This window comes from Pelodiscus sinensis, chromosome 8, assembly GCF_052426305.1.
Source record: "Pelodiscus sinensis isolate ZL-2025 chromosome 8, ASM5242630v1, whole genome shotgun sequence".
NCBI lineage: Eukaryota > Metazoa > Chordata > Testudines > Trionychidae > Pelodiscus > Pelodiscus sinensis.
The window spans coordinates 6,860,295-6,874,759 of NC_143059.1; the positions used below are offsets into that span (position 1 = coordinate 6,860,295).

General features: G+C 43.3%; 1 protein-coding gene across 5 annotated transcripts in view; it reads left to right on the plus strand.

Moving 5' to 3' along the window:
* The window catches only part of KAT6B (lysine acetyltransferase 6B), a 164,796-nt gene that overhangs the window by 5,283 nt on the left and 145,048 nt on the right, over positions 1–14,465 (plus strand). For all 5 annotated transcript variants that reach the window (XM_075935746.2, XM_075935744.2, XM_075935743.2 and 2 more), the window contains one exon: positions 1,885–2,763. In XM_075935746.2, the coding sequence (XP_075791861.1) occupies positions 2,143–2,763 (621 nt within the window). In that variant the 5' untranslated portion in view covers positions 1,885–2,142. The remainder of the gene's footprint in view (positions 1–1,884; positions 2,764–14,465) is intronic.

Below are 14,465 nucleotides of genomic sequence, written 5' to 3' on the forward strand. Positions count from 1 at the left end.
GTTGTTGTAGATCAATAATATTTTTTATTTAAAAGAACAGGATGAGTTAATTATTGTTGGATAAACACGTGATGGCAAAAGCTACTTTATAGGAGCTATTAAATGGCTTTGCACTTTGCTGTAGATTCATTGCATGCTGCCTTAACAGCTGACATATACATATATTTGTGTAAATTTAGATTTTTCTGGAAAATTGCAGAATCATCTACTTTTCAAGAGAACAATTAATTTAAAAATTGAGGAGTTGCATTTCATCTAGTATTATTTTCTGATTTCTCTTATCAAAGTATTAATCCTGTCAAGTGTGGTGGTGGTGTTGTTGAAGAAATCTGGACTATAATAGGGCATGTCCTCACAAGTAGTCATGTACCCTTCCCCCCCCAAGCACCATGTTTTTAAGATTTGGCAATTTATGAGAGACTAATCTTAACAAGAACTCACTGGTGATGAAGTATATTTTCATATTCAGGTTGGATAGATTTATTTGCTTAACATCTTGGGCCACCAAGTGAGTATACACCTTTCCAAGAAACTGTTTATGGTATTCTAAACTTCAGCTAACTTCGGAGGCCATGTAATCACTCATTCATTACAAGAAACTGGACGAAATTTGTGTCTTAAGACAAATGCCACAGATAACGTGTACAAGGTGCCATTTAAGTCAGGTGTGTTATGCGCCTTCGCTCTGATAATAGGAATTACACATAATTATATCTATATTGCAGACTTTTCCTGTCACTCTATTGGCAAAGTTCCCTCTTCCTAAGAATTTCTAATATTATTGCTGGCACAAGCAGTCCCTCAGTTTCAACCCCAGAGGTGACGATATCTCAGTGCCCTATATTTATCCCTGTATTATGACATTTGGGTATTTGTTATGGACACTACATCAGTTATACAGTGTTTACATTGTTTTGGTGGTGATTGCAATTAAACTTTATAGCAACTAATTTTTTTAAAGTAGTTTGGTTGCTATAGCCCAGTGATACTCAACTTTGGAAGCCCTGGCGGTCACAATGATTCTCACAGCACATGCCAAGGGCACAACTTAAGTGTGGTTGCATATACATGCAAATATATATGCAAATAGCTTATTTTATACTGGTGGGCATGAATAGAAAGATTAAGGCTGGATCACACAACACACAGGCCCCGTTTGAGTCAGTTCTGCTGATATTAACAAAATGCAATATTTACCCAATTTCCACCCATATGGCATCACTTTTAATGAGCAATGACAGTCCAAGAATTTAACTACTATAATGCGTATCTACAGAAGACCATTATGTTGACTACTTTTTTGTTTTGGCTCCCACCCATGGGCCACATGTTGAGCCCTGCGTAAATCCAAACCGCACCGCGGGCCGCAAACAAATGGGCCATGGGCCGCATGTTGAGTAGCCCTGCCATAGCCTGTTGGAAAAAGTGAATGCTTAATAAAGGACATTTTATCAATTAATTCCCCAGTAGATGCAGTTACTCCTTTTTTCTTTAATTACAAAACCATAGTGCATGTGTATGGTATTTGCTTGTTTACAGTAGTGGACCTCAAAGGTATTGACCATTAGTGTTCCACCAGGAAAGATTTCCTGGTGGTTCACTGAGTTGAATCCTTTTAAGAACTAAGCAGTGAGTAATTGGTTAGGGAGTTGGGACTCTGAAAATTAGAGTTGTACTAGAAATTTACACATTTTTGTAGTCCACTTTCTAAAAGGAGAAGGAAGTGTAGAATTCTTAAGCACATTTTGCAAATAAAGTGTTTGTCACATGGAGCATCTCCAAGCTTAAAAAAAAGACATCAGTATTTTAAATTTTTATTGTTAATCTGTATCTGTTTCAGCACTAATTGTTTTTTTTTCTCTCTCTCTCTTTCTCTCTCTAAAGATTTTACTTGCCTTGAAAGGATGTATCCATAACACCAGGAACAGTCTTACTAGACTTCCATGTTCATAAAATAAGGAATTTGTCAGCATATGTTTGTGTGTCTTCTGATTCTTGAAGAATGGATATTTATGAGAAGCTGCTAAAAAGAGTGTGGAACCCTCTGATTGTTTTAGTATTGTAATAAACTCTGAAAGGCTTATTAAAAGAATGAGGAACCTCTATGGGTAATTTTTGGCTGGAAGATATTACTGGTTAACCATGGTAAAACTTGCAAACCCACTGTATACAGAGTGGATTCTTGAGGCTATACAAAAGGTTAAAAAGCAAAAGCAAAGGCCATCCGAAGAAAGAATTTGTCATGCTGTGTGTGCTTCACATGGATTAGATAAGAAAACTGTTTCAGAACAGTTGGAACTAAGTGTTCAAGATGGCTCTATTCTTAAAGTTACCAACAAAGGCCTTGCATCCTACAAGGACCCAGATAATCCTGGGCGTTTTTCATCTGTTAAACCTGGTACTCTTCCTAAGTCTGTTAAGGGATCTAGAGGAGTCTCAAATGAGCTTCGTAATGTGGATTGGAATAAACTATTGAGAAGAGCAATCGAAGGGCTGCAGGAACCAAATGGCTCATCTCTGAAAAACATAGAGAAATATTTGAGAAGTCAAAATGACCTAGCAAGTATTTTCAACAACCCAGTTTTTCAGCAGCGATTACGGCTGGGGGCCAAACGTGCTGTAAATAATGGGAGATTACTGAAGGATGGACCTCAATATAGGGTGAATTACGGTAGTTTGGACAGCAAAGGAACTCCAAAATATTCCAGTGGTTTCCCAGCTTCTCTCCCACCTGTAAGCCTTCTACCCCATGAAAAAGACCAGGTAAGTGTGCAAACTGAAGACCAAGCTAGTCATGTGAAAACAAAATTCAAGTAAATGACTTCTGTTTTTTTCCTTTGGTTTTGTATGAAGTTGCTTGTACATGAATCTTTGACAAACACATTCTGAAAGGTGATACCTCCATTGTTGTATATGCTGTTGTAAAGTGTTGGATTGTTCTCGGTTTTATTTTTAAAGAGCGGGGAGAGGAGCAATGTGGAAAATGGGTACTTGCACTTGAGAGCACTTTTGGAGATTACATGTATGTTTTTGGTCACCTATTCCACTAGCTTGGCAAAGTAATTATCATATTGCTAGAATCCTGGTATAAAATCAGTGGAATTCAAGTAGTTCATACAATTAGACACAATTTGTTTCACAGCTATGGTAACACTAACTGGTCAATCTATTGTTAATACATTTAAGTCTTTTTTTAAAGGGTATTGTAATCATTCACAGCCTTAGAACTGTGGTAATTGTGAGCTGGAGTTAATAATATATGCATTCTAAGAACTAAACTAAAGATGTCAGATCAATGTGTTGCTTCCTCTTCCTTTTCTCATGGGATCCTTTGTGGCTCTGTCATGAAAAATTTCCTTAGCCCATTTTAATCCTCTTGACCATCATACAGCTGCTCAGTTACCATGTGACCCTTACATTTCTAGCAGAGGTGTTCTAAAAGCTATTCCTGTGTTTTCATTTCAAGATTTTAAAGCATGAGATGAGAGCACATCAATGCATAAGAATACCAAAAGGGAGTCCATTTTTCATGTGGAGGTTGTGGTGTGCTTTTTGAAACCTCAATAGAATTATTCTTACTCTGCCTCCTGGTATCCCCCCTCTGCTTGATTTCTTCATCACAGTGGCTTTTTTAATGGTTTAATTGCAGAGTGGCTTTTGAACTTCAGATGCATTTTAACAATGATCATTTCTGACTCTGTGTAACATATGTTTCTTTTCAGAAATATGGGGGCTGTAATCAGCATCTCTATGAAATCCTCCTTCTAGCAGTTTTCACACGCCTTTCTCCTCTGAGCCTCACTTGTGCTTTTGTTTTACATAGTTGTGTCCACTGACTAGTTCAGAAATAGCTCACCTATGGAGCTGATGACAGAATGATACTGATTAGAGATTTGAGCCTGCAGACATATATGTATATGGCCTGGGAATGCTCAAGCAAAGTTTCCCATTTATGAGCAGTCACACTGATATGTATGAAAAGCGTGTGGCTCACGTGGCTCTAAAATTGGGATAGGAATTTAGGAGTATTGCTTTCCACATGGTGATTACATCTACACAGTGTATGGTATGGATATAGCAATTATGCCAAGCACTGAGAGCTTCATCATTACAAGTACCTTTAGGAATTTGTGTTGCAATTCCAGTATTCTGCACTGAAATGAACCATTTGAAGCAAACAAAACCACATTAATATATCAGATCTTCATATATGACCGCAGGAGGGAATATCTCCACTGGGAGTATAGGGACAGTGACTTGCATACAGATCATAGTGCTGGGAAAGTTGTACCACCCAGAAATGCTACTGTAGAGCTAAATTTGGATTTTGAAAGTTTGTCCCAGAAATCAGTTTTCTGATGTCAAGTGTTACAAGAATTAAGCTTTCATTATGACACAAATTCAGGTGTGAAGGCATCCTTCTAATTTGTGCTGCTTAAAAGTTATTCAAAGTCTCTAAGTGTTTACATCTGCTGCTCAAAATCTGTGTAGTTCTACTGAAATAATAGAGCTGGGCATACCAGTTGAAGCTCTAACCCCGTAATAGTCGTGAGTGAATTCTTACAGTAAAGTAGAATGTGTCAGTGTCCTGAGTGTAATTATAGGTTGAACCTCTCTAATCTGATACCCTGGAGTCCTGACCAGTGCTGAACCAGAGAATTTGCCCAACCGTGGGAAGTCGGTGTTGTCTAGAAGCATCACGAACACTTCTACTGCTTACTGGGCTCTTAGAAGACATATAGGGCTAAATAAGAGCTAGATAACTGCACAGAATACTAAGAGCCAGGGCTGGTGGTGGTAAACAAACTTTATGGGCCTGTGGGGAAACTTGGCCATAGCAGTGGTAAGTGGGTATCCAGCTAACTAAAATATTGCTGAACCAGAGACTGCTGGATGAGAAAGGTTCAACCTGTACTAGTTTCATGACTTTATTTTAAAATAACCAACTCTTATAAACTCTTTGAACGTGTGCCTTGTATTCAGGGCCTTGTATTCACTGGAAACAAGAGAGAGCAGGTCAGAAGATGGGAACGTATAAATGGTCATGACCATTCTGTTCAAAGGATAATTAGAATAAATATATTGCATTCAAACATCTCAGTGCTTTATGGACATTGTCTGATCTTGTAAACACACTTGTATTAGAAAGGGAACACATCAGAGTGGGATAACTGAGAAGCTTTTTGTGTGGTGTCTGCACACGGTGGAACTATATGCATCTGTACAAAGTTTTGTTGAAGCAAACCGAGCTTTGACTGGTGGGGGCCAAATGCAGATGTTGATATTCTGCTCTTGTGAGGGGTATGGGAGAGGGACATAGTATAAGGTACTGTCTTCTCCAGATACACAGGGCACTATAATAGGCCTGATCTCAAGTGTGGCTTCTACGTGCTGCTATAACAATAAAATAATGCTATGGGAACATTGAAGTTTGCCTTGCAAATGTTGGTGTTGGAGGAAGTGTGCTGCAGATCCCAGGTTAGACATTTGAGCACTGCTCAAATCCAGGGTTTGCCTTTTGCTTGAGCTGTTTGGATCCCTTCCCCCTCATCCTCACCAGTATCTGGGCTATGACAGGAGTGGTATAGTTCACTGGTACTCCACCATACTTGTGCATCATCATCTGGCTTCAATGCAAGTAAAAGTAACAAGGTAGTAGTGTGAATGTTGCTTCTTCAAGCTTTAATTATCATACAAAATCTGCAAGTGTTTTAAATGAAAGTTCTACTTCCGGCAAGGTTTCAGAGTAGTAGAAAAAAGATGGTATGGAACACTTCCTTCTGAAGACAGACTAAAAAGATTTAGGGCTGATAAGCTTAAGAGTGACTATAGAGGTCTCTAAAATCATACAGTGTGGAGAAAACGACTAGAGAAGTGATATTTACGCTTTCACAATTAAAAAAAAAAACTAGGCATGAAGAAAAGTATAAATAGAGGCAGCAGGGTTAATACAAGAAAGAACAAGTACTTTATTCAAAAAATACACAGCTAACCTGGGGAACTCAATGCCATAGGAAGCTGTAATGGCTAAAGTATAACAGGGTTCCCAAAAGAATTAGGCAAGTTTGCAGTAGGGATGTGGAAGCTTAACCAGTAAGCTTCACCCCGAACAGGTGATACTCACCGTTTCTGGTTAACTGGTGAGGACTGGAGTAGCTGCCCACATGCTGTGGCACAGGACCCACTCTGGGCAGATGAGCTCCAGCTTGGCTAGAACAACTTCTGTCCTGTGGTGAGGGGGGCTGCCCCAGCCTGGCTGTAAATTAGGGATGTAAATTAGATTGGCTGGTGCAGCCCCTGCCTGAGACATGCCCAGGCCCATTAGGAGTGATGCTTATCAGTTAGCCGGTTAACCTTTCACATCCTCACTATAAGGGCTATTGGCTAAAATGGTCAGATTGGCTATAAACTTGCCTAATTCATGCAGCCCTATGCTTGGGATGACCCTAACCCTCTCCCTACTGGAAGATAGGGCTGGATTGCTCCATTATTGCTCTGTTCTGTACACTCCCACTGAAGTTCTGGTATGACTGCTGTTGTAGACAGGGTACTGGGCAAAATGGACCGTAGTCTGACCCAGCCTGGCAGCTCTTACACTTAATACAATCATAAGAATGTATGTGGAGGGCCTTCCCAGGGCTCTCAGCAATATGGGAAGGGAAGTGTGCAAGAAAAAGACTTATTGCTCCATACCTTTTTGCTCCTCTCCTTCTGCAGAAGAGGATAAAGCAGCTGGCCCATATGCAAGACACATTCCTTTAGGAAGATCCCTTACATTGCCAACAATAAGCTTTCTGGGCTGGATAGCAGAAAATGTATTAGAGCCAAATGAATTAAGCTTCTAAAGAGCATCACAGAACTATTTTAGGAGTAGGATGGTGACTTCTGCTTATAGCTGAGAAGGATGGATGAATTAATTCAAACTAGCTGGATTGTAATACAAATTGGGTGGGTACATTAGAGAAACTAACCAAATCCCAGCTTGCCATGTTTAGAGATGAGAAATCAAGAGTAAAAAGATGTATTTGCCATTCACAGTTATCAGAAGTGCTTTTAAGAGTTCTTATGGGAGACAGTGGGTGTCTAGTCTTGGCGAAAGAACAAAACAGGCTGACAGTAACTGTTTGGCTTGGATCTCTTAGAGGAAGCCTAATGTTGAAGGAACATGCTCAACTAAATATCATACTTCAGCGTCAAAACTTTGATAAAATGTACAGGTAACTCCTAAAACAGAGAGAGAATAGAAGGAGAAATGTGTGTGTGCTCTTGTGTTGATCTTGTGGATTTCTCTGTACCTTGAATAGTCAGTTTGGCCAGTTTTATCCTTCTAATGCACTGCTGCTCAAGAAGGCTTAGCAAGAGGGTGTTCACCAGTAACAGCAGTGTTAAAAATTAAGGAGGCAGCCAGTAGATGTGTGAAGAAAGGAAAGGACAAGCCTGGACATGTTTAGTGTTTGAGTTAGGCTCACCCAAAGATTTAGAAATTTACTACATCAGCAGATCTGGAGAGCAGAAAATTGCATGCAACTTTTTTTTTTTTTTTTTAAGTATCAGAATTTCAGGACCTACTATTTAAATGGTCCTCTGCTAGTTATTGATATTTTTTTAATAGCTCAACTTCAGAATATTCAAGATGGTGGTGCCCCTATAAGTGGTTAGAATATATTTTTTAATTTTTGTATTTGCTAAATCTTGCTAAATCTTTAAAAAGATTCTGGTGGTATAACTTAGATGAATCCAGTTAAAAGGCTTTTTGGGCAACTGCTCCAACATAGATGTAGTTAGTGTGAGGGGATGGTGGGGAAAAAAGCACAGATGGCTGGATCCTAGTATACAGCTGCCTCCAACTCCCCCTCCTCCCAACTCATGTCCTAATAGAGGGGCTACATTTTCAATACAAGGCATGTGGGTTGATAGTTTGCAAGAGGGTACTCTGTGTAGACCTTGGATGTGCAGTGTGGTTTGTGACAGACAGTTGGTGTCCAAACCATAGGTATAGCTATTGGGCTTTTCCTATGTTCTGGGAGTTAAAATGTTTCAGACTTGAATCAGAAGAGACAAAATGTCATTTGATATGTTCATTTTTAGGCTACGTTCTTAGGCTTCTTGAATGCCTTAAAACCCCAACAGTTGAGTAATAGTTCTCTGCATCTGATTTTAATGCCAAGAATCCATTCTTTGTATGTTTTTCCTTTTTCACTTTCAATTTGTCCCTACAAATTGATCTTATTGCAAGACCAAGCTGTTTTGTTAATTTTTCATCCTTTGAACCCCTATTGAATGTTTTTACTGGCCTATGAAGACCTTACTTGCTTTTCAAATTATAACTTGGCATGGGTTGAATTTCAATTGTCTGGGATGTTGCTTCTGCCAGTGCAGACGCTGGGTGTTCCTCCTTCTGTCTGTCAGGCAGGGAGCCAATGTATAGAGAATATTCTGGCAGCCAGCCCCCTCTTCAAGGCTCCTCCCCTCTCTTCTCCTTCCCTGTGGAAAGGCAACTGGAGCTTGCTGGCTAGAGATTTTGCTAATTGCTCCCCCTTGCCCAGCCTCCAGATATATTGGCAAGTGGAAGCAAAAAGCCAGGCAGAAAGGAAGCTGTGTCTCCCACTTCTGCTCTCTGTACTTGTTCCATAATTAGGGCAGTGTTTCACACCCATTGATATCTGTTTGTCTACAGTGACCTACCAACTGGACATGAAATTATCCACGACCTTCTGCCCCACTTGCAGAGCTAGCCTGTAGGAAACTCTCCCTATGTTTTCTGGTAGTGAAGAACCTTATCCACGTATTCCATTCAGCTTACCAGACCACATTCTAGCTTTCTTGGTTACAACTCCATGTGGGTGAATTTCTGGGGAGAGAATATGTTCTCAAAAGTTCCTGACTCTCTTCCTTTAGTTCCCCCAAAATATTCAGGGCTGGCCCAAACTTTTGTTTATAAAAATCTCTTTACTCCAGCAGCTCTTAAAAATGAGCAAATAACCACATCTCCATCTTCCTCATTCCAGAAGAGTAAGCCTATTTTCTCTCTGTTGACCTGTAGTTGGGCACAAGTTTAATATTAACAAGTCCTAGCAACAGACTTCAAGCCTAAGCCTTAATTTAAGGAGGACTCAATCAGCTTTATTTCTTTTCCTCTGATCTTCCTGAGTCAGAGTTGCCAAAAGCAGAAGGACTTCTTGTTGCCTGCATGGTTATTCTGGAATCTCGTGAGTTCTCTAAAGTGGCTCTTGTAAATTACTTAGGGCAGAAGCAAGGGTAAGAAACTCCATTTTCACAGACTAGACTCACTGTGGCCAAAACCCATTCCCATGTGTTGGGAGCCTTCCTTGGAACCATAGGCCTGCAAGGTCCTCTTAAGGTACTTGTGTGACTATGAATGATTTAGGGAATGAGGCAGAGCCGAGCTCTGCCGTAACTGACCCAGTTATTCAATATAGTTAAAGATGGAGTTCCTGTCATACTCTTTCCCCAGGGGCAAATGACCAAGGGACTTACTGTTGTCTGCTGACCTCAGCAGTTGTCGCTAAATCTGGCCATTATTCCATCTTACCAGATGAGTTTTTCATCAGGCTGGCTATAGAGCGGCACAGCTCCGTATCATTTGTGCTTGCCTCTGTCCCCTGGAGCATCCAACAAAATTAGCTGGTAATTAGCTGCTGCTTTCAGACAAACTATGTCTGCTTAATGCTTTAAATGTTTAGCCTTCTTCAGGGGTTTGTGTCCAAAGGAGCTAAATAGACAGCATCCACAGGGATACCTCCCCCTCACGTTTAAAACTCTAGGTTTGTTGTGAACCAGTAGACAAGCTCCCTCACCTCATTTAGGAGTTGTCATAGATAAAAAGAATGGGACGAACGCTTTTTCATCTGTACGGTTAAAACCTGGAGTTGCTTGCAGGCTTGGAATTGCATTGAAGGAGAGTATCCATCAGAAACTGCATATCCTTATGGATGACCCTGGTGACTAGAAACAGAGTAACTTCTTTTTCCTTGATCTCTATCAGCATGGGCTCAAGAAGAGGTCTGCTAGTTACCTCAAAGCCTTCATGCCAAGCATTCTGAGGGGTTCAGTAAATGTCGTCTTGAGAAGTCTTGTGACTTCAGGGGGTGGCATTCTATGTAAACCCCCACTGAAATCCTTGGATTCTACCATAAATACTCTAATCTGGTCCTTGCAGCTCTTCCTTTTAATCCTTTTCTGTGCACTGAACCAGATCTTAATCTTTTTTTCCTTGGAAAACAGCGGTGGTTTTGGTGGCCATCGCTTTAGCTTGATACATTAGGGCAGGGGTGGGCAAAAGGGTCTCTGTGGGCTGGATCCAGCCTGCCAAGTGGGTTTATCCAGCCCATGGACACCCTGCCACTCCCCCGCTCCCAAGCCAATTGGGATAGGGGAGCGTGCCCTGATTGCCCTGGGAGTGCGCGAAGTCTCCTGCCACCACCAGGGGTACAGGCCCCTAGAGGGAATGTCCAGTGTTCAGAACAGCTGGCGGTTCTCTCGGGGGGGGGGGGGGAGGAAGAATACTTCATGTGCTCTCCCCCCCCCCCCCCCCATTTCCAAGCCAATCAGGGTCTGTGGGTAGGGAAGCATGGAAGTGTCCTGGCGATGCTGCCTTCCGCCCAACACCCCACCCCTTCTGGCATGGCCCAGGATCACTTCAGAAATTTCTGAAGTCACCCTCCAGCTATCATTGCCCACCCCTGCAGTAAAGAGTTGACACCTAGCTTGATTTTACAAAAAGTGATGGTAGGTTCTCTGCACCTCCCAGAGTCTTTCCGCACCCCCCCCCCCCCCCATGTTTTTATGTATATATGTATGATAAGGGATCTTCCTTCTTAATTCTTGCCTGAATCACACACACAAAATTTGAAGAATGCATTCTGGCACTTTCTGATTGCTTGATCTTAGAAGACTTAACTTTAATTCTTCTTACAAACCCTCCTTTCTTCCTTCATCTTTTTTGAGGGCTCCTGTGAGGGGAAGAAATCTCCATATATGCTGTCTTTCAAGGGCACCGGGTCTCCCTTGTTCTGGCAACACTCTGGGTTCCAGCCCACTCTTTTCCCCCAGGAGTGCTCTAGTCCCAGAGTGCCCACAGGGTTGCTGACAATGCTGGACCCGGGCGTTGTCAGATTAGGGAAATCCACATTATAGAGATTCAACCTGTAGTTTACAAATGTTTGTTCTGTCTAGATTACGTGTTAAACAGGTTATACCTTATTAACCAAAATTCAAGTTTTCTTTTAGTCTGTCAAGTTTCTCACTGAGAGTAACCTTAATTTTATTAGCCTGTTTGGTTAATGATTGCTCTTCATAGTATACAGGCAGTCCCCGACTTACGCGGATCTGACTTATGTCGGATCCACACTTACGAACGGGGCTTTCTCGCCCCGGAGCTCACAGGCAGCGGTCAGCCACCTCGAGCTCCGGGGCGAGACCAGCAGACCAGGGGCACCGGAGCACCCCAGCAGACCAGGGGCACCGGGAGCAAACCTGCAGCCGTGCGGGGTCCCCGCGCTTCTGAGTCTTTGCCAGAGCAAAGACTCAGAAGCGGGGGACCCCGCCGCTGCTGCGGGTTCGCTAGCAGTGTCCCTGGTCTGCTGGAGATGGTCCCCAGCAGACCAGGGGCACCGCGAGCAAACCCGCAGCAGCGGCGGGTTCCCGCGCGGCTGCGGGTTTGCTCCCGGTGCCCCTGGTCTGCTGGGGACCATCTCCAGCAAACCAGGGGCACCGGGAGCAAAGCGGTCCAGCGCCAGAGCAAAGCCTCAGAGGGGAGGCACCCCCCCCGCTGCCGCTTTGCTCCCTGTGTCCCTGGTCTGCTGGGGGGGGGGGCGCAGCTAGTGTGCCCCCCCAGCAGACCAGGCTTTAGTTGTGGACCCTGGGGCAGAACAACTGGGGCGCTGCCGGTTGGTCCCGCAGTGCCGCTCTGGGCACTACTGGACCAACCCGGCAGCACCCCAACTGCTCTGCCCCAGGCGTCCTGATTCAGCCGCTGCTGGTCAGTTTCAGCAGCGGCTGAATCAGGACTCCTGGGGCAGAGCAGCTGGGGTGCTGCTGGGTTGGTCCAGTACCGCCGAGGAGCAGTGCTACTGGAGCAACCCAGCAGCACCCCAGCTGCTCTGCCCCAGACGTCCCCAAGTCAGCCGTTGCTGAAACTGACCAGCGCTGACTACAGGAAGCCCGAGGCACAGTTGCTCTGCCCTGGGCTTCCTGGAATCAGCTGCTGATCAGTTTCAGCAGCAGCTGACTTGGGGTTCTTAAGTTGAATCTGTATGTAAGTCAGAACTGGCGGTCAGTTTCAGCAGCGGCTGAATCTGGACGCCAGTTCCGACTTACGTACAGATTCAACTTAAGAACAGACCTACAGTCCCTATCTTGTACGTAACCCGGGGACTGCCTGTAGCTGGGGTTCGAAGCTTATGAGATTCCAATTGTCTGTCCATCCCATTGTTCTTTGATATTGCAGGGGCACAATTGTATGTCACATGCAGAGAAAACTAGGAATGGTTGCCTGCTTTTTTTTCTTCACCGATTTCCTCCCTTTACATTTGAGATGCTTTGAGTATAAATCAACTGCTGATCAATCAGTTTTAGAATTGCAGTAGAGAATCTCTCTTCCTGAGAGAGGAGAGATTGGAAATCAAATAGTTTAGAAAACCCTTTCTTGGCAACTTAGCATAGATATCCAAGGAGAATGCTGACTAGGGATGTTATTGTGTAGATCAGTGTTTCCAAGCCAGTGATATGAGTACCTTTAGTGATACTTGAGAGAAGTCTGGAGGGTATGTCAACACAACTGAAATTTGGAGAGAACTGAATTTTTGTTTTAAGTTTTACAGCACTTTATTATTTTTGTACTTTTTACACCCAAAAATTTCATCACCTACCCGACTATGATTAAGTTGTTTAAACAAATGTGTTGCAAGGGTAGAAAAAAATCGTGTGTGTATGAAAACTGTAGGTACTGGGGGTACTTATCATTTTTTTTAAAGGGGGTACTTTATATAAAAAGGTTGAGAAACACTGGTGTAGACAACTATATGATTAACTGATAAGCCTGGTCTTGTCAGTTCATCCTGAAATCTACACGCATCTCCCCTCCTTATTGCCTCTGTCAGAGCGGAGGGAGTGGTAGCCAGTACCTGTGAGGACACTTAAAAAGCCAGCTCCCCCAAGCACTTGATCCCCCCCTCCCCCCCCCTGCACTGCTGCCTCTGAGCTTTGCTCGTGCTGGCTCCATGGACCTGCCTCCCCTTCATTGCCTTCTACAGAGGCAGTGGAGGGGGGAAAGAGCTGGTGCTGGGAGAAGCTGTCTTAAAAGCCGGTTCTCCCCCAGCACTGGTTCCGTGGTGCTGCCTGGTTCTCTCCCCATGCTACTGCTTCTGTCAGATGCAGCAGCGTGAGGTGGGGGACAGGGGATGTTGCCGTGAAGCAGCCTCTGTCCGTGGCAGGCCTGAGCTTCCTGTGGGCAGAAGTTGCTCTGCATCCCATGGAGCAGCTTCTGTCTGTGGGGAGCTTGGACTCCCCATGGACAGGGGCTGCTGCCACCCTGTGCTGCTGCCTCATCTCAGAGGAAGCAACACAGGGCAGCAGACAGCTGGTCTTTGTGAGAAGCTGGTTTTTAAACTGGCTCCCACTGCCACCTTTCAGTGCTGCCTCTGATGCAGGGTGGCAGGAGGCTCCCCAGGAGTTGGGCCGGAGCGCAATGGCTACCATCCCTGCCCATGGGAACTATCAATTAGTTGTCTAATCACTATGTTCTCATGTGGCTACATGACACATACAGTGTAACTGAATAAACATCCCTAATGCTGACTGCCCTGCCTGAGACCTGGGAAGTGGCTGCTGTGATGCTGCAGGCCTTGAGCTCTAAGGCTTTCTGAAACACTGTCCCTGACAATGTGCCATTGTGATGTGGCAGCTAGGGATCAGAGGACCAGGATATATCATCAGGATCCTGACATACTGCAAATATCGAGTTAATTTATAACAAACTAAATTTAAAATGCTGTGGAATTTTGTAACGTCACTGGTGGTCGGACCTCTTTAAATAAAAAAAAAAAACTATTTATGCAACTAACAGTGGCTGAAAAAAATTAAGGCTTTGCTCCTGCAATTTTACGCAGTTATGTAACTTTACTCGCATGAATAATCCCAGTTCTCATTCCTAAGCTCATACAGCATCAAAAGGTAAAATTGCATTTTTTTATCAAAATCTTTTCTTAGATGCAAACCCTGTATCCTTTCAAAACAGTCATGGTTCAGTGTTAGCAATCAAAGTTATTTATACTTTTTTAATACATAAGTTATTTTGGCTTTTTTATCCATATCAACCAAGATTTTTAAACTAAAAGCCCAAAGCTAGTCTCTGAACCCTATGTTTTGGTGCTTCAGGGTGGGATTTTCAGAAGTGACTAAGTGACATCGGAGCACAAGTCCCATTGGCTTCAGACTGCAAACCT